Consider the following 19,873-nt stretch of genomic DNA (forward strand, 5'->3'; position numbering starts at 1 on the left):
CCGACTACAGCACAACCCACACCGTTCACACCGACTACAGCACAAGCCACACCGTTCACACCTACTACAGCACAACCCGCACCGTTCACACCGACTACAGCACAACCCGCACCGTTCACACCGACTACAGCACATCCCACACCGTTCACACCGACTACAGCACATTGCACACCATTCACACAGACTACAGCACATCCCACACCGTTCACACCGACTACAGCACATCCCACACCGTTCACACCGACTACAGCACAACCCGCACCGTTCACACCGACTACAGCACAACCCGCACCGTTCACACCGACTACAGCACAACCCACACCGTTCACACCGACTACAGCAGAACTCACACCGTTCACACCGACTACAGCACAACCCGCACCGTTCACACCGACTACAGCACAACCCGCACCGTTCACACCGACTACAGCACAACCCGCACCGTTCACACCGACTACAGCACAACCCGCACCGTTCACACCGACTACAGCACATCGCACACCGTTCACACCGACTACAGCACATCGCACACCGTTCACACCGACTACAGCACATCGCACACCGTTCACACCGACTACAGCACAACCCACACCGTTCACACCGACTACAGCACAACCACACCGTTCACACCGACTACAGCACATCCCACACCGTTCACACCGACTACAGCACATCCCGCACCGTTCACACCGACTACAGCACATCCCACACCGTTCACACCGACTACAGCACAACCCACACCGTTCACACCGACTACAGCACATCCCACACCGTTCACACCGACTACAGCACATCCCACACCGTTCACACCGACTACAGCACAACCCACACCGTTCACACCGACTACAGCACATCCCACACCGTTCACACCGACTACAGCACATTGCACACCGTTCACACAGACTACAGCACATCCCACACCGTTCACACCGACTACAGCACAACCCGCACCGTTCACACCGACTACAGCACAACCCGCACCGTTAACACCGACTACAGCACATCGCACACCGTTCACACCGACTACAGCACAACGCACACCGTTCACACCGACTGCAGCACATCCCACATCGTTCACACCTACTACAGCACATCCCGTACCGTTCACACCGACTACAGCACAACCCACACCGTTCACACCGACTACAGCACATCCCACTCCGTTCACACCGACTACAGCACATTGCACACCGTTCACACCGACTACAGCACAACCACACCGTTCACACCGACTACAGCACAACCCACACCGTTCACACCGACTACAGCACATTGCACACCATTCACACCGACTACAGCACATCCACACCGTTCACACCGACTACAGCACAACCACTACCGTTCACACCGACTACAGCACAACCCGCACCGTTAACACCGACTACAGAACATCCCACACCGTTCACACCGACTACAGCACATCCCACACCGTTCACACCGACTACAGCACAAGCCACACCGTTCACACCTACTACAGCACATCCCACACCGTTCACACCGACTACAGCACAACCCGTACCGTTCACACCGACTACAGCACAACGCACACCGTTCACACCGACTACAGCACATCGCACACCGTTCACACCGACTACAGCACAACCACACCGTTCACACCGACTACAGCACAACCCGTACCGTTCACACCGACTACAGCACAACCCACTCCGTTGACACCGACTACAGCACAACCCGCACCGTTCACACCGACTACAGCACAACCCACTCCGTTCACACCGACTACAGCACGTCCCACACCGTTCACACTGACTACAGCACATCCCACACCGTTCACACCTACTACAGCACATCCCACACCATTCACACAGACTACAGCACATTGCACACCATTCACACCGACTACAGCACATCCCACACCGTTCACACCGACTACAGCACATCCCACACCGTTCACACCGACTACAGCACAACCCACACCGTTCACGCCGACTACAGCACAACCCGCACCGTTCACACCGACGACAGCACAACTCACACCGTTCACACCTACTACAGCACAACCCACACCGTTCACACCGACTACAGCACAACTCACACCGTTCACACCTACTACAGCACAACCCGCACCGTTCACACCGACTACAGCACAACCCACACCGTTCACACCGACTACAGCACAACCCACACCGTTCACGCCGACTACAGCACAACCCACACCGTTCACACCTACTACAGCACAACCCGCACCGTTCACACCGACTACAGCACATCCCACACCGTTCACACCGACTACAGCACATCCCACACCGTTCACACCGACTACAGCACATCCCACACCGTTCACACCGACTACAGCACAACCCACACCGTTCACACCGACTACAGCACAACCCACTCCGTTCACACCGACTACAGCACAACCCACACCGTTCACACCGACTACAGCACAACCCACACCGTTCACACCGACTACAGCACATCTCACACCGTTCACACCGACTACAGCACAACCCGCACCGTTCACACCGACTACAGCACAACCCGCACCGTTCACACCGACTGCAGCACAACCCGCACCGTTCACACCGACTACAGCACATCGCACACCGTTCACACCGACTACAGCACATCCCACACCGTTCACACCGACTACAGCACATCCCACATTGTTCACACCGACTACAGCACAACCCACATTGTTCACACCGACTACAGCACAACCCACGCCGTTCACACCGACTACAGCACAACCCACACCGTTCACACCGACTACAGCACATCCCACTCCGTTCACACCGACTACAGCACAACCCACACCGTTCACACCGACTACAGCACAGCCCACACCATTCACACCAACTACAGCACAACACATAAATAGACAGTGGGTCACTAACACAGTGCCTCACTGGAGGGTCACTGATGATGTTACCTAGTATGGTGGCGAAACATCTGAAAACGAGCCTTCCAGCTCAGTGAGCAAACTTACATCGAGAACCTCAACATGAGTTATAAATCTATTCATCGTCTTTTGTGCCTTTTAAACTGATCTTTCTCTGTCTAATGTTCCTTACTAGCACCAGAGACATTAATGTCATTCATGTACTGGGAAGCAAATGCAGTCGGGCCTTAGAAACCTCGCAGTTTTCTAAGAATCACTCTCTCATAGCTTTAAATCTTTCTTCTCTCTCAATTTGACCTATGCCATTTCTCATGTTGTGTTCTTCCTCTAACACCGAGAACTTCCTGTTTTTCATTCTTGTATGTCTTCCCAAATGAGGTTTCTAATCCTGACTCCTAATCTGTCATTTTGTTCCTTACTCCGGGACCTCTCTGGGACACATGAACTAAATAACCCCACTGTCTGTGGTTGAACACTTCAACTCCCCCTCACACTCCACCAAGGACATTCAAGTCCTAGGCCTCATCCACTGCCAAATTCTAGCCATCCGACACCTGGAGGAAGAACACCTCATCTTCCACCTTGGGACACACTAACTACACAGCACCAACATCGACCTCACTAGTTTCCTCATCTCCCCTCCCCCCCACTATATCCCAGATCCAACCCTCCAATTCGGCACCGCCCTCTTGAACTGTCCTACCTGTCCATCTTCTTTCCCACCTATCTGCTCCACCCACTATTCCAACCTATCACTATCTCCCCCCACCTTACCTATCACATTCCCGGCTACCTTGCCCCCCATCCCCAGCGCACCCCCCCCACCGCAAAATTTACCTCTTGGCTCCACCCCCCACATTTCTGATGAAGAGCCCAAAACATCGATTTTCCTGCTCCTCGGACGCTGCCTGACCTGCTGAGCTTTTCCAGCACCACAATCTTTGATTCTGATCTCCAGCATCTGCAGCCCTCACTTTCTCCTGTTCTACTCTCTGTGTATTGAACCTTTCACCATCTCTGTTCACTGTGATATGGAGGAGCCGGTGTTGCACTGGGGTGGACAAAATTAAAAATAACACAACACCAAATGATAGTCCAACAGGTTTATTTGGAAGCACTAGCTTTTGGAGCACCGCTCCGTCATCAAATAGTCGTATCCCTGATTAAGGAGCAGCGCTCCGAAAGCTAGTGCTTCCAAATAAACCTGTTGGACTATAACCTGGTGTCGTGCCATTTTTAACTCTGTTTACTGTGACAAGGACTACTTTCCCCAGTTGCTCAGGTTTTGGTCTCGACTGAGAGTCAGTTACCTGGATATTCCCCAGCTGTCCTGTTGACTCCATCCTGCTGGCAACATTCACTGTATTCCCCCAGATATCATAGTGCGGTTTTCCTGCACCAATCACTCCAGCAAGAACACCTCCTTTGTTCATACCTGAAAGGGATGAAGCACAAAGATAGCAAGTGAATGCTCGAGGTGGGATTTAACTGCACTTAATGCTCAGCTCAATACCATCTAATAGACAGAGGAATGCAACTGTGATGCAAAACAGATGCATGCTTTTTATGCTCAACACAATGAGAACAGTTTAATCTGAGACTTGGGGAGATTACTTTAATCTTTGGCACAATGAGACTTCTTTAATCTGAGATAAAATGGGATTAGTCTGAGATATGATGTAATCACTTTAATTTGAGAGACAGTGAGATCACTTTCGAGTTAATCCTTCTCTGTAGCTGTAATACTATACTGTACATTTTGTTCTATTACCCTGATGTAGTTATGTAAGGGATGGTTTGACTCGATAGTATGTAATACAATACTTATTGCTGTATCTCAGCACATGTGACAATAACAAATCAAACCAAAATCACAATGAGATTACTTTAATCTAGGAGGCAGAGAGAGCACTTGAAGCTGAGACATGGTGAGGTCAATTTAATGAGACACTGCAAGATTACTTTAATATGAGATATAACATGATTATCTTAATCAAAACAGTGATTGGCTTGACAGTAGGAGACTGTCAACTGATCAGACAGGAGGCCTATGACCAGCAGTGTGCCGCAAGGATTGTCCCCGAGTCCACTACTGTTCATCATTTTTATAATTGATTTGGATGAGAATACAGGAGGAATGGTTAGCAAATTTGCAGACGACACCAAAATTGGTGGCATAATGGACAGTGAGGAAGATGATCTAAGAATACAATGTGATCTTGATCAACTGGGCCAGTGGGCCGAGGAATGATAGATGGAGTTTAATTCACTTAAATGTGAGGTGTTGCATTTTGATAAAGTTAAAAATCACATGACACCAGGCTATAGTCCAACATGTATTTGCAGAATTATATTTACAGATACATTCTATTTTGCTCAAAAAGTGCAGTCAGTCAATCCATGTAATATTTTGTAAATTTGGAAAGATAACCAGTCTGACTCATTATTGGGACACAGACAGACTCTAACCTCACACCTTTCATGCACTGAGCTGAGATGTCACCTTTATTTTATCAAACTTTAAGTTATCTTGAGAATGCAACTTAAAAGTAGTTCTGAGATTTACATATTAATGAACCGAAACCTGCAACTCATTCTAAAGGATGAAAGACTTACCAGCAAGCTAGGTTTATTCAATATATCATTTCAATTGCATAAAACTCTAAACTTTTGCTATAAATTCTGTGTCTTATGGTTTTTTTCTCCACAATCACCTGATGAAGGAGCAGCGCTCCGAAAGCTAGTGCTTCCAATTAAACCTGTTGGACTATAACCTGGTGTTGTGTGATGTTTAACCTTGTACACCCCAGACCAACACCGGCTCCTCCACATCAAGGCATTTTGATTAGACCATAAGACATAGGAGTGGAAGTAAGGCCATTCGGCCCATGGAGTCCACTCCACCATTCAATCATGGCTGATGGGCATTTCAACGTCACTTACCCGCACTCTCCCCGTATCCCTTAATTCCTTGCGAGATTAAGACTTTATCAATTTCTGCCTTGAAGACATTCAGCATCCCGGCCTCCACTGCACTCCGTGGAAATGAATTCCACAGGCCCACCGCTCTTTGGCTGAAGAAGTGTTTCTTCATTTCCGTTTTAAATTGACCCCCTCAAATTCTAAGGCTGTGCCCATGGGTCCTAGTATCCTGAGGGAAACAACTTCCCAGCATCCACCCTTTCTAAGCCATGCTTTATCTTGTAAGTTCCTATTAGATCTGACCTCAACCTTCTGAAGTTTAATGAATACAATCCCAGGATCCTCAGCTGTTCATCATACGTTAGGCCTCCGATTCCAGGGATCATCCGTAAAATGTATCCGTGTGAATCTCCGTTGGACACACTCCAGTGCCAGTATATCCTTCCTGAGGTGTGGGGCCCAAAACCGGACACAGTATTCTAAATGGGGCCTAACCAGAGCTTTATAAAGTCTCAGTCGCACATCGCTGTTTTTACATTCCAACCCTCTTGAGATAAATGACAACATTACTTTTGCTTTCTTAACCACAGACTCAACCTGCAAGTTAGCCTTTAAAGAATCCTGGAGTAGCACTCCCAGATCCCTTTGTACTTTGGCTTAATGAATTTTCTCACTGTTTAGAAAATAGTCCATGCCCTGTATTCTTTTTTCTAAAGTTAATAAGACTAACCAGGGCTGAACTTGCACAATTAATGTTAGCACCCTGAGGAGTGTGGTCAAACAGCTGGGAGTGCAGGTACATAGTTCCTTGAAAGTGGCATCACAGGTAGACAGGCTGGTGAAGAAGGTGTTTGACACACTTGCCTTCATTGGTCAGAGCATTGAGTACAGGAGTTGGAATGTCATACTATGGCTGTACAAAATATTGTGAGGCTCAGTTAGTGTACAGCATACAATTCTGGTTGCCTTAGTTTCGGATGGATCATATTAAACTGGAAAGAATGTTACTGAGACTGGGAAGTTTGAGTTACAAGAGGAGGCCTGATAGGCTGGGATTTTTTTTACCTGGAGCATATGAGGCTCAGGGGTGACCATATAGATGTTTATAAGGGATTTAGAAAGGTGAATAGCTAAGGTCTTTTCTCCAGGGTAGGAGAGTCCAAAACCAGAGGGCATGGCTTTAAGGTGAGAGGGGAAAGATTTAAAAGGGACCTGAGGGGCAACATTTTCATAACATTTTCAGGTGGTGTGTATTTGGAATGAGCTGCCAGAGGAAGTAGCAGAGATGTGTGCAATTACTACATTTAAAAGACATTTGGACAATACATAGATAAGAATAGCTTAGAGGGATAATTGTCCAAACACAGGAAGATGGATCTAAAAGAGAAAACGCTGGAAAATCTCAGCATCTGTAAGGAGAGAAAAGAGCTGACGTTTCGAGTCTGACTGACCCTTTGTCAAAGCTGGAAGCAATGATGGAACGAGGTTGAGTTTAGGAAATTTGGTCAACATGGATTGTTGGGTTGTACAAAACTACTTTCATCTGAGACACAGTGAGATCACTTTCATCTGAGACACAGTGAAATTGCTTAAATTTAAGATGAAGAGGTCACTTAAATCTCAGACATGGTGAGATTACTTTAACTTTAGAAATTACTTTAGTCTGAGATACATGGAGACCACTTTAATCTGACTCATGGTGAGGTCACTTTAGTCTAAGACATGGTGAAATTACATTAACCACTCTTACCAATGCGTAGCATGAAGTTATTAAATGATTGATAATTAATGTTCATTAAAGTGACTTTCATGGCCAGTGCAAAGTCTGCCAGGTCTGCCAGGTGCTGCCAGCGTTCCTTCATGGATTTTTCTTGATCCTTCTGTAAACAAGAGTGAGAATAAATGAGTTAATAAATGTGCCAATGAGTAAGATTAACTGGAGGTCACGTTTTCCAAATTCTAATACAGAGTCCCAACGTGTTTAGCCTTCGCTTACAATACAATTCCTCTGTCCCAGGAGTCATCCCAACATACCTGCCACTAATGAAATGATATCTCTCCTGAAACACGGAGATCAAAAACACTCTCAGAGCTCCGGATGTGGTCTCATTGTGCCTTGTGCAGTTGCAATAAAGACTTCTGTACTCTTACACATCAACCTCTTTGAAATAAGGTCCAACAGTCCATGAACCTTCACACTAGTTTCCTGTGTTTTGTGTACAATCCCTGTGTTCATAGATCCATACAGATACACAGCACAGAAACAGACGCTTCGGTCCAACCCATCCATGCCGACCAGATATCCCAAGCCAATCTACAAATCATCTCAAAACTCACTAATTCCAACCCAATATAGTCCCACCTGCCAGCATCCCTCCAAACCCTTCCTATTCATATACCCATCCAAATGCCTTTTAAATGCTGTAATTGTACCAGCCTCCACCACATCCTCTGGCAGCTCATTCCATACACGTACCACCCCCTGCGTGAAAAAGTTGCCCCTTAGGTCTCTTTTATATCTCTCCCCTCTCACTCTAAACCTATGCCCTCTAGTTCTGGACTCCCCCACCCCAGAGAAAAGACTTTGCCTATTTACCCTATCCATGCCCCTCATAATTTTGTAAACCTCTATAAGGTCACCCCTCAGCCTCCGACGCTCCAGGGAAAACAGCCCCAGCCTGTTAAGCCTCTCCCTGTAGCTCAGATCCTCCAACTCTGGCAACATCCTTGTAAATCTTTTCTGAACCCTTTCAAGTTCACAAGTTGCAGCCCAAATGGGCAAACTTTGTTCAAATCTCTCACTGACCCAGTCACTCACTCACGAAGCACTTACTTTGACAGTACTGTTGTAGCTGCTGGGATTGGTGTCTGGTATTAAGCCGGATGCTGCCATATACGTGCTCCCAATGGTCTTGATTTTGGTGATGTTTCGGAACTGAGGTTCATCCAATAACTGAGAAAGAGAAGAATACGACAGTGGGAATGGAATTTAAACTTTAAAACCACAGTAGGAGACCCTTCAATCAGAACTCAGGCATTCAGTGACAGTAGTCACTTCTGGGTGATTAGATAAGACAGGCACAAGCTGAATGAGAACTCGCAATTTCCAAGTCTCAGGTTGTGGAAACAGGGAAAACTAAGCTGATAGAATATTTGAACATGAGGATGTTGACATAACTCCATGGCTACCAGTATCCTGTTCCCAAGTCACCCTTTATTGGCATGTGCACAGTACATGACACTGATCCAGCACTTAGAGTGAGCAGACCCCTGACACTCCTGTTTATATTTGATAGCTAGGGCTCCCTAATTGGACCAGGTTAACCTGAGTGACCTCATTCCAATCATTACATCATGAAATCATAACCTTGAGAGTTTTCTATAGGCCTTCTATCAGCCCAGGAGAGACAGAGGAGCAGATATCTAGTCAGATACTGGAACGTTGTGAAAAAAGCATGGTACTTCTGGTGGGTGACTTCAACATTCCTCCTATTCACTGGGACAACCTTAGAGCCAGGAGGTCAGATGGATTTGTTCGATATGACCGGGAGAGCTTTTTGAGACAGTATGTTGACAATCCAACATACCGAGAGGAGGCCATACTGAACCTGGTATTAGGGAATGAGCCAGGACAGTTGATCAATGTTTCAGTAGGAGAGCATTTTGGGCCAAATGATCATAACTCCACAACGTTTCAAGTAGTCATGGACAAGGACAAGAATGGTCCTTGGGTGAGGGTGCTTAACTGGACGAAGGGCCAATTACATCCAACTTAGCCAGGAATTGGGGAATGTGGATTGGGAACAGCTACTTGAGGGCAAATCTATGTCTGGCATGTGGGAGGCTTTTAAAGACCAGCTCATTCAAATGCAGAATATGCATGTCCCTGCAAAACTGGAGGATAGGAATGGCAGGATTCAGGAACTATGGGTGACAAGAAATATTGGACACTCAGTCAACACAAAAAAGGAAACACATATTAGGTCTAGACAGCTATAAACTGATGAAGCCCTCGAGGGGTATAGAGAAATTAGGAAGGAACTTCAACATGGAATTAGGAAGGCTAAAAGGGGCAACGAAATATCTTCAGCAAACAGGATCAAGGAGATTCCCGGGGCTTTTTATGCAGATATTAGAACAGAGAGGGAAGTTATGCATGGAGCCACAAGAAGTGGGAGAGATCCTTGATGAGTACTTTGTATCAATATTCATCAAGGAGTAGGGCCATATCTGTCGTTGAGGTTAGGGATGAGTGTGTTATTCAGCGAATGTCAACATATTGAAGGAGGAAGTTTCGGGTATTCGGGAATTAAGGTAGGTAGGTCCCCAGGGCCAGATGGGACCTATCCCAGGTCTCTGCAGGAGGCAGCAGCACACCATGTGTGAACCCCCGATCCCCCAATACCTCACCGACGCTCGCCCCCCAACTCCGACCAACACTGCCCTCCTCTCGCCCCCAACCCCGTCCAACACCGCGCCCCCTCGTCCTCAACCCCGTCCAACACCGCGCCCCCGCTCGCCCCCAACCCCGTCCAACACCGCCCCCCCTCGCCCCAACCCCGTCCAACACCGCGCCCCCGCTCACTCTCAACCCCGTCCAACACCGCCCCCCCCGCTCACCCCCAACCCTGTCCAACACTGCCCCCCCGCTCACCCCCAACCCCGTCCAACACCGCCCCTCCTCTCGCCCCCAACCCCGTCCAACACCACCCCCCTCTCGCCCCCAACCCCGTCCAACACCGCCCCCGTCTTGGTCCGAGCCCAGACCAACACCGCCCAACTTTCGCCCCCAACCCAGACCAATACTGCCCGCCATCCCCAAACCCAACCAGACCGCCCACCCTCTCGCCCCCAAGCTGTCCAATACCCACTCCCTTCTTGCCCCAATCCCACCCAAAATCAACCCTCACCCCTCTAACAGCCCCCCCGCCCACCCCCCAACCCTATCCAACATCTCCCCCTGCCCACTCCTGTCCAACACCACCCCCCCGGCTATGCACACCCCCCAGCCCCCTCTCCAGGGCAGTCGGACTGGACAACATCAACAGGACAGCTGCCGCTGCCACCTTCTGGGGGGGTGAGTCTCCAAAAAGCGCTCACACGCACCGCCCCCCACATACACCCACACACACACCCCCCACACACATGCACCACACACACACGCACCACACACACACACCACACACACACACCCACACACCCCACACACACACGCACGCACCCCACACACACACGCATGCACCCCACACACACACGCACCACACACACACGCACCACACACACACCCCACACGCGCACACACGCACCCCACACGCACACACACGCACCCCACACGCACCACACACACACAGACCCCACACACACACACAGACCCCACACACACACACACGCACCCCACACACACACACGCACCCCCTACACACATGCACCCCCACACACGCGCACGCACCCCCCCCACACACACCCCCCCACACACACCCCCCCCCACACACCCCCCCCCACACACACGCACCCCACACACACGCACCCCACACACACGCACCCCACACATACACACACACCCCCACACACACCCGCACGCACCCCACACACACACGCACCACACACACACGCGCCCCCCCACACACACACCCCACACACACCCCCACACGCACACACATGCACCCCACACGCACACACACGTACACAACGCCCACACACACCCCCACCACACACGCACGCACCCCACACACACACACGCCCCACACACACACACCACACACACACACGCACCACACACGCCCCACACACACACACACGCCCCACACACACACACATGCCCCACACACACGCCGCACACATACCCCACACACACACAGACCCCACACACACGTGCACCCCCCACACACACACACCCACACACGCACCCCCCACACACACACACCCACACACGCACCCCCCACACACATGCACCCCCCACACACACGCACGCACCCCCCACACACACATGCACACCCCACACACTTTTTTTTACTGCAACTTTTTGACAGGTTCCACCTCTTCCCTGTACAGGACAATGTTGGGTAGATTATCTGGGGAAGGGGATTTAGGATTCACCCCTCTGTAGAACTCCAGGGAAAGTGTGGGGGGAGAGAGAGGGCAGGAGGCCAGTCATTTGGAGATGGTGCTGTTTAATCACTGTAAACAAAAGACACGATCACAGTTGGAAACACGTCTTTGATGTAATGTTTCTATCAGGACCTCGAGATCGCCTTCGGATAGTCCGAATTTGGAAATGTGCGAGGGAATTTTTCATACAGATATGGCAGATGGAGCTTAACCCAGACAAATGCAATGTGATACATTTTGGAGAATCAAATTGAAGTGGGAATAGTCCTGTAAATGGCAGAACCCTTTGGAACATTAACATACCGAGGGATCTGGGTGTGCAGGTCCACAGTTCCCGAAAAGTAGCCACACAGGTGGCCAAGGTGATTAGGAAGGCATATGGCAGGCTTGGGCCTTCATCAGTGGGACATGGAGTACAAGAGTTGGCAAGCAGTGTTGTAGCGATATAAAACCTTTGTTAGGCTCCATTTGGAACATTGTGTGCAGTTTTGGTCACCATACTCCCAGACATACGTGGAAGCTTTGGAGAGAGAGTGCAGAGAAGGTTCACCAGGACGTTGCCTGGTCTCAAGGGCATTGGCCTATGGGGAAAGGTTAAAAAGACTAGGATTGTTTTCACTGGAAAGATGGTGGATGAGAGGAGAACTGATAGAGGTCTACACAATTATGACAGGCACTGATAGGGTGGAAAATCAGAGGCTTTTACCAAGTGTTGAAGTTTCAACTACAAGGGGACATAGGTTCAAGGTGAGGGGGGTGAAATTTAAGGGAGATGTGCGAGGGAAGTTTTTCATGCAGAGAGTGGGAGGAGCCTGGAAAATACTGCCAGAAGCAGTGGTGGATGCAGGCACATGGGGGACATTTAAGAGGCTGCTGGACGGTTACATGAACAGGGAGGGAGTAGAGGGATATGGACTGAATAAGGACAGGTCCGTTTTCTGGTTTAGTTTGATAAGATGATCAGCACAGGCTGGGAGGGCCCAAGTACCTGCTCCATTCTGTACTTCCCTACTGTTCCTCTGTCCATCTCTCCCTGTCTAACTCCTGAGACGTAGGCCCAGTCTTTATCTTGTTGCTTCTCCTGGTGCATGTTCACATCAGGTCTGGTTTCTCCGACTGCCTCGGATACTAGTGAGATGTACTGGACCGTAGCCCACCGACTGCCTCGGATACTAGTGAGATGTACTGGACTGTAGCCCACCGACTGCCTCGGATACTAGTGAGATGTACTGGACCGTAGCCCACCGACTGCCTCGGATACTAGTGAGATGTACTGGACCGTAGCCCACCGACTGCCTCGGATATTAGTGAGATGTACTGGACCGTAGCCCACCTCTTGCACCTGGAATGTCTTGATCAAAATTCATCTGCTTCCTCAGGCGATAACAGCATTTAGGCTGCACCATCTATCATGTCCATCTTGTCCTCAGAGGTTTCTTTCATGCTCGGTGGAGGGGCGGGATCCACAGGTTCTTGCAGCCTTATTGAATGTTGAAGGATCGGGTATGTTTTGCTCCTGTCCAGTTTGTGAGTTTGCAGCTTTCCTGTAGTTCACATGTTTGTTCAGGAACACCTCTCCAACCTGAACGTTATACATCACAAAACCTGACCTCGTGCGATCATGTATCTTACTCTTGCAGTGATTTCCATGTCCACGCTCCGAGCTTCATCCCTGAAGTAAACTGATTCTCTGCTTAAAGGGGTCTCTTGTATGTTATTGGTGTTCTGATGTCATTTCACCCTCCCCTGCAAGTCTGGGAAGATCAGGTTTAAACTGCTGCAAATTCTTCTCTCCATTAGCAGCTCTGTTGGAGCTATCCCTGGAGAAGCGTGAGGGGTGGTCCCTATAATTAAACAGGAACTGGGAGAGGGTGGTACCCGGTGAAGCTGTAGGCTGTTCCTTTAAGCCTACTTTCAAAGTTTGCACGGCTCTTTCTGCTAGACCATTGGACGATGGGTGGAGCTGTCTTTATACATTGAATCCTATTCAACTTTAGAAAATACTCAAATTCCCTGCTGTTAAATGATGGCCCATTATCTGTGACCAACATTCCTGGGGGTCTGTGCAATGCAAAAGATGCTCACAACTTTTCAGTTGTTGTCCCCATGTTTGATGAATGAACTCTATGCATGTCCAACCACTTTGAATGGATGTCCACAATGACTAAGAACATCGAACTCATGAAGGAACTGGTATAGTCCAGTGTTTGCCCGGCCATTCCCATGAATATGGGGCGGGGGGGGCGTCTGCTGCGGTAATTTTTGGCTATGTTGGCACTCTGGGCACTGCTTACCAACGTGGTTATGTCGGCATCCAATCCTGGCCACCAGACATAACATCTTGCCAACATCTTCATTTGGACAGCCCTGGATGACTCGAGTGGAGTTCAGTCAGTATCTGGTGATGACCTTTGCACAGGACAATCACTCTTGCTCCTCATCTGAACTAGCGGCAATCATACCTGGGTGCTCAGAACATTACCTTGTACAGTTATAAATTGACAAAATTCAGACCTTCTACTTACACCATCAAAATCCGAGATAATTTCATTGAGGAATCGCAGACACTCGATGCCTCCATTGTTAATACTCTCCTCGGTGTAAAAGTCAGAGAAATTGGGGATTGATGCAAACATGACCCCAATCTCATCATACGACTGACTATACAATTCCTGCAGGTTGGAAAACATTTGAGTGAACATTTTAATAACAGTATCTAATATAAGTTAGCACCGTTAGGGAGGCAAAAACCGCGAGACTGGGCGCCTCCTAGCAGAGCGCTTTAGGGAACATCACCGAGATACCCGCACCAATCAACCACACCGCCCCGTGGCCCAACATTTCAACTCCCCCTCCCACTCTGCCGAGGACATGGAGGTCCTGGGCCTCCTTCACCGCCGCTCCTCACCACCAGACGCCTGGAGGAAGAACACCTCATCTTCCACCTCGGAACACTTCAACCCCAGGGCATCAATGTGGACTTCAAAAGCTTCCTCATTTCCCCTTCCCCCACCTCATCCTAGTTTCAAACTTCCAGCTCAGCACTGTCCCCATGACTTGTCCGGACTTGTCCGACCTGCCTAGCTCCTTTTCCACCATCCACTCCACCCTCTCCTCCCTGACCTATCACCTTCATCCCCTCCCCCACTCACCCGTTGTACTCTATGCTACTTTCTCCCCACCCCCACCCTCCTCTAGTTTATCTCTCCACCCTTCAGGCTCACTGCCTTTATTCCTGATGAAGGGCTTTTGCCCGAAACATCGATTTCGTTGCTCCTTGGATGCTGCCTGAACTGCTGTGCTCTTCCAGCACCACTAATCCAGAAACTGTTAGGGAGGCATCAGGAGTAACAGAGAGGATGTTAGGGACACTAAATTAGAGAGGGTGATTGAGAGAGAGAGAGAGAGAGAGGGGATGATACAAAGAGAGGTGACAGAGAGAAAGGGTGAAATGGAGAGCAAGAAACAGACAGAACTTGACTGAGAGAAATGGAGAGAAAGGTGGGGGGGGGGGGCGAGGGAGAGAGAAAGAGGTAGAAGAAAGGTGGGTAATAAATGTGATTTATTGATTACCTCATCTCGCTTCTTGGAACCGAGAAAGTGCCGAGCAACATGTTCCGGTAACATATTGGTGACAAGCGCTTCGTTCCATCGCCGCATCTCGTAAACTCGCTCCTTCTGCTCGTGGACATCGAGTTTCCACAGGAACAGTGTCCGTGCTAACCTTTCCACCTGAGAAACAGAAAGCTCATTGTTCATCAAACTGATAAAGTACAAGGGAGTCGTATTCTGCTGTGATACTCCCTTCTCTCTACCCCTGACGCTCCTGAACCTGCTGAGATATAACAATCCCCATCTCTAGTATCAGTGGAGTCTTGTTTGAGTCACACACATTTCACTCTGAAACATTCCTTGCTCAGATATCAGCTTCAGTAAACTGCTCGGGACAGTACAGTTCAGGCTGGGGGTAAGGGGACTCACTGATAATGGCAGTTGATAGTTACATTATGGACTGGACTTCTCCCCAGTGTACAGGATGAAATAGTGTTCTAATGGATGTGTTTAAAATGATTAAAGGATTTGATTGGGTTGAACTATTTCCTCTGGAGGACAATGGTTTTGTGCAAATCTTGTTAAATCTTTGAGCTTGGCCATTGTGTGCATGTTTTCACATAATAGCATGACTCAATGGTACTGAGGCCAACTGGCACTCTGCAATTCTCTCACCAGCTTCAGATGCTGAAAAGTCAACTGAAGTTTGACATCTTTGTTATCTTAAAGGAATAAATGTGTGTAAAGCAATATGTGGAATTATCTATTGAACCACTCCAAATTTTAAGAGAGATCATAAAGGCAAAGGTGCCAAAATGTCTGGGAAAGAGCCGAATTTAACAATGACAGGGGAGTGGATAGTTTTCCTAGTTCAGGTTGTTCAAGTTTCTTTTAGTTGTAAAAGTGAGAAGTGGCTGCAGTCCAGAGAAAGGTTCCAGGCTTCAGCAGATGACTCTTGTTTGGTTTCTCTCTTTGAAATCTCTCCTGCCCATAAGAACCTGTGTTTAAATTTACCTTTTTGTCAGAGGGTGTATTTATAAGATGTTACGGGAATTAGAACAGCACCTCACTTAAGTTGTGGTATGGAGTCAGTTGAGTTTTTAAATAGTTAATTTATTCTAAGTTCTGTTTTCATTTGTTCATGTTTCAGATGTAGTGTTTAAATTAATTCTGTTTGCTTAAAGCTGAGTGGTTTGATTAGTTGCATCATCCTTGGGATAGCCACTTCACGGAGGAGACAGTGAGACTGCAGATGCCGGAGATCAGTGTCAAGAGTGTGGTGCTGGAAAAGCACAGCCTGTCAGGCAGCATCTGAGGAGCAGGAGAATTGATGTTTCAGGCATAAGCCCTTCATCAGGAATTCCTGATGCCCAAAACATCGATTCTCCTGCTCCTTGAATAGCCATTTTACATCTGGCTTTAAAGAAAGAAAAAGTTAGGGTCTCGCCTATCTTCATAAATATTCATATGATATTTGAGGGAGTCTGGCCTGGTGAGTTGTTTAATTGGATGTGGCAGGACTGCAGAGATTGCATCTGATCTCTTGGCTATGGGATTACTTAGCTCTGTCTATCATTCCTTGCGTATGGTGTTCGGCATGTAGGAGTCCTGTTTTGTAGCTTCATCAGGTTGACACCTCATTCTCGGTATGTTTGATGCTGCTCTGGGCGTGACCTCCTGCACTCTTTGTTGAGCCAGCATTGATCCCATGGCCTGATGGTAATGGTTGAGTCGGGAATATGCTGGTTACAGGTTATGTTGGAATACACCTCTGCTGCTGCTGATGGCCCACAGCACCTCATGGGTGCTCAGTGTTGAGTAGCTGGATTAGTTGAAAATCTATCCCATTTAGTGTAATGATAATGTCACACAACATAATGGAAGGGACAGTAAGATTCTCTGTCTCTCTTTCCTAAAAATGTGTGATGGACTCGGCCAGACCACTCAAAACACTCGTATGTAGGTAGCCCCAGACCATAACTTTGCAGTTGGTTTTGGTAAATGTACAATGAACATTACCCCGATTACGTTAGCAAGGTTAACTACCAGGTTTTAAAATGGACAAAAGTTTATTCACAAAGTTCGACAATGACACACAAACAACAGAATAAAGAACTCCTACAGAACTCAGTCTATCCAAACTACACTTAATTATGCTGTTCTGAATATACACAACAGTCCCAATAAACAAACCCTTAAAAAACTGTACAAATGGAACAAATGCTCACAAGTTGAAATCAGAAGGGCAGAAAGAGAGAGAGTTTGTTTCCACACAGCTCACTGTTGAACTCCCAACTAGTTGTGGACAGAACTAAACTGCTCAGTTAGAGAGCTGACCACTCCCCTCTCTTTATACAGATCACTTCTAAAACATGACCACTTTGGCCTGAAGTCTCATCTGTTTACATATAAACAAAAGGCATCTGCAGCCTCACTGTCTCCTCCGTGAAGTGGCTATTCCAAGGATGATGCAACTAGTCAAACCACTCAGCTTTAAGCAAACAGAATTAATTTAAACACTACAGCTGAAACATGAACAAATGAAGACAGAACTTAGAATAAATTAACTATTTAAAAACTTAACTGACTCCATACCGCAACTTAAGTAAGGAGCTGTTCTAATTCCCGTAACATCTCATAAATACACCCTCTGACAAAAAGGTAAATTTAAACACAGGTTCTTATGGGCAGGAGAGATTTCAAAGAGAGAAACCAAACAAGAGTCATCTGCTGAAGCCTGGAACCTTTCTCTGGACTGCAGCCACTTCTCACTTTTACAACTAAAAGAAACTTGAACAACCTGAACTAGGAAAACTATCCACTCCCCTGTCGTTGTTAAATTCGGCTCTTTCCCAGACATTTTGGCACCTCTGCCTTTATGATCTCTCTTAAAATCTGGAGTGGTTCAATAGATAATTCCACATATTGCTTTATACACATTTATCCCTTTAAGATAACAAAAATGTCAAACTTCAGTTGACTTTTCAGCATCTGAAGCTGGTGAGAGAATTGTAGAGTGCCAGTTGGCCTCAGTACCATTATGTGAAAACGTGCACACATAAGGCATATGGTGTGTTGGCTTTCATTAGCAGGAGGATTGAGTTTAAGAACCGCGAGGTTATGCTACAGCTCTATAAAGCCCTGGCAAGACCACACTTGGAAGTGTGTCCCAGTTGTCCTAACACATTGTGTTAAATTCATTCCAAATGCACTAGCAAACCCACTCTATTCTGGTCCAGCTTATACAGGTCCCCAGCGATTCCGCAGTCTCAAACCTTCCTTCTTGGGCCAGCTCTTGAGTCATTTGTCTGTCCTTACTCTGATTTCTGTAGTTGCTGGCACATGGGGCTGGGAATGAGCCAGAGATTACAACCTTTGGGGTCCTGCTCTTTAGTCTGCTGCCTTGCTGCTTAAACTCTTGATGCAAGAACTCCTTTCATCTCTGTTGTTTGTATCACAACCCTCTGCGTTATCACCTTCTCTGCTCAGAAAATAACTTCTTACTTATGACAGGTCAGACAGGTCACCTGCTAATGTCTTAAACTCACTCACGCTTGCTTCCCAACTCTTCTTATTACTTAATCTTGAAGATACTCCCTTTTTCTTAACTTTAGTTTTCTTCTATTCTGCTTTCTATCATTAACTATCCAACCATTAAGCTGAAATAGGCAGAGTCCTCCTGGACCATAGGGCTACGATCCCTTTAGACAGGGATGACTGGTGATGGTTGAATCTGATGGTCATTATGCCTCAGATGACAGACAAGGTTGAAAAGGAAAGTCCTTCATGGCAACTTCAGCCAGCGCGGGAATTGAACCCAACATATTGGTAATACACGTGGTCCAACAACTGAGAGAACCAAGCCCCTATCCCATTATTCCTCATTATTGTTAGTTATCCCAAGTTATTACGCTGCCTTGATCTTTGCTTGTCACTGATGCTTCACAGTTTATCCCTCAGTAAGTACTATATTTCTCTAATTTACGGCTATTTAGGGACAGCCCTGTGATGTCACTCCTTTTTTTTCCCAGTTCCATGTAGCTGAATGTGAGAGCCCCAGGTCACACCCCTCCCAGCCCCAGGTCACACCCTCCTGGCCCCAGGTCACACCCTCCCGGCTCCAGGTCTCACCCTCCCGGCCCCGGGTCACACCCCTCCCAGCCCCAGGTCACACCCCTCCCAGCCCCAGGTCACACCCCTCCCAGCCCCAGGTCACACCCCTCCCAACCCCGGGTCACACCCTCCCGGCCCAGCCCCAGGTTACACCCTCCCGGCCCCAGGACACACCCTCCCAACCCCGGGTCACACCCCTCCCAACCCCGGGTCACACCCTCCCGGCCCAGCCCCAGGTCACACCCTCCCGGCCCCAGGACACACCCTCCCAACCCCGGGTCACACCCCTCCCAACCCCGGGTCACACCCCTCCCA

At 48.2% G+C, this 19,873-nt stretch overlaps 1 protein-coding gene across 1 annotated transcript in view; it reads right to left on the minus strand.

The window, feature by feature from the left end:
* The window catches only part of adcy3a (adenylate cyclase 3a), a 192,248-nt gene that overhangs the window by 72,409 nt on the left and 99,966 nt on the right, over positions 1–19,873 (minus strand). Inside the window, exons 16-20 of the mRNA XM_060830720.1 lie at positions 15,467–15,625; positions 14,419–14,565; positions 8,619–8,738; positions 7,536–7,665; positions 4,174–4,298 (exon numbers count right to left, since the gene is read on the minus strand). Coding sequence (XP_060686703.1) covers positions 4,174–4,298; positions 7,536–7,665; positions 8,619–8,738; positions 14,419–14,565; positions 15,467–15,625 — 681 coding nt within the window. The remainder of the gene's footprint in view (positions 1–4,173; positions 4,299–7,535; positions 7,666–8,618; positions 8,739–14,418; positions 14,566–15,466; positions 15,626–19,873) is intronic.

This window comes from Hemiscyllium ocellatum, chromosome 10 (genome assembly GCF_020745735.1).
Source record: "Hemiscyllium ocellatum isolate sHemOce1 chromosome 10, sHemOce1.pat.X.cur, whole genome shotgun sequence".
Classification (NCBI taxonomy): Eukaryota; Metazoa; Chordata; class Chondrichthyes; order Orectolobiformes; family Hemiscylliidae; genus Hemiscyllium; species Hemiscyllium ocellatum.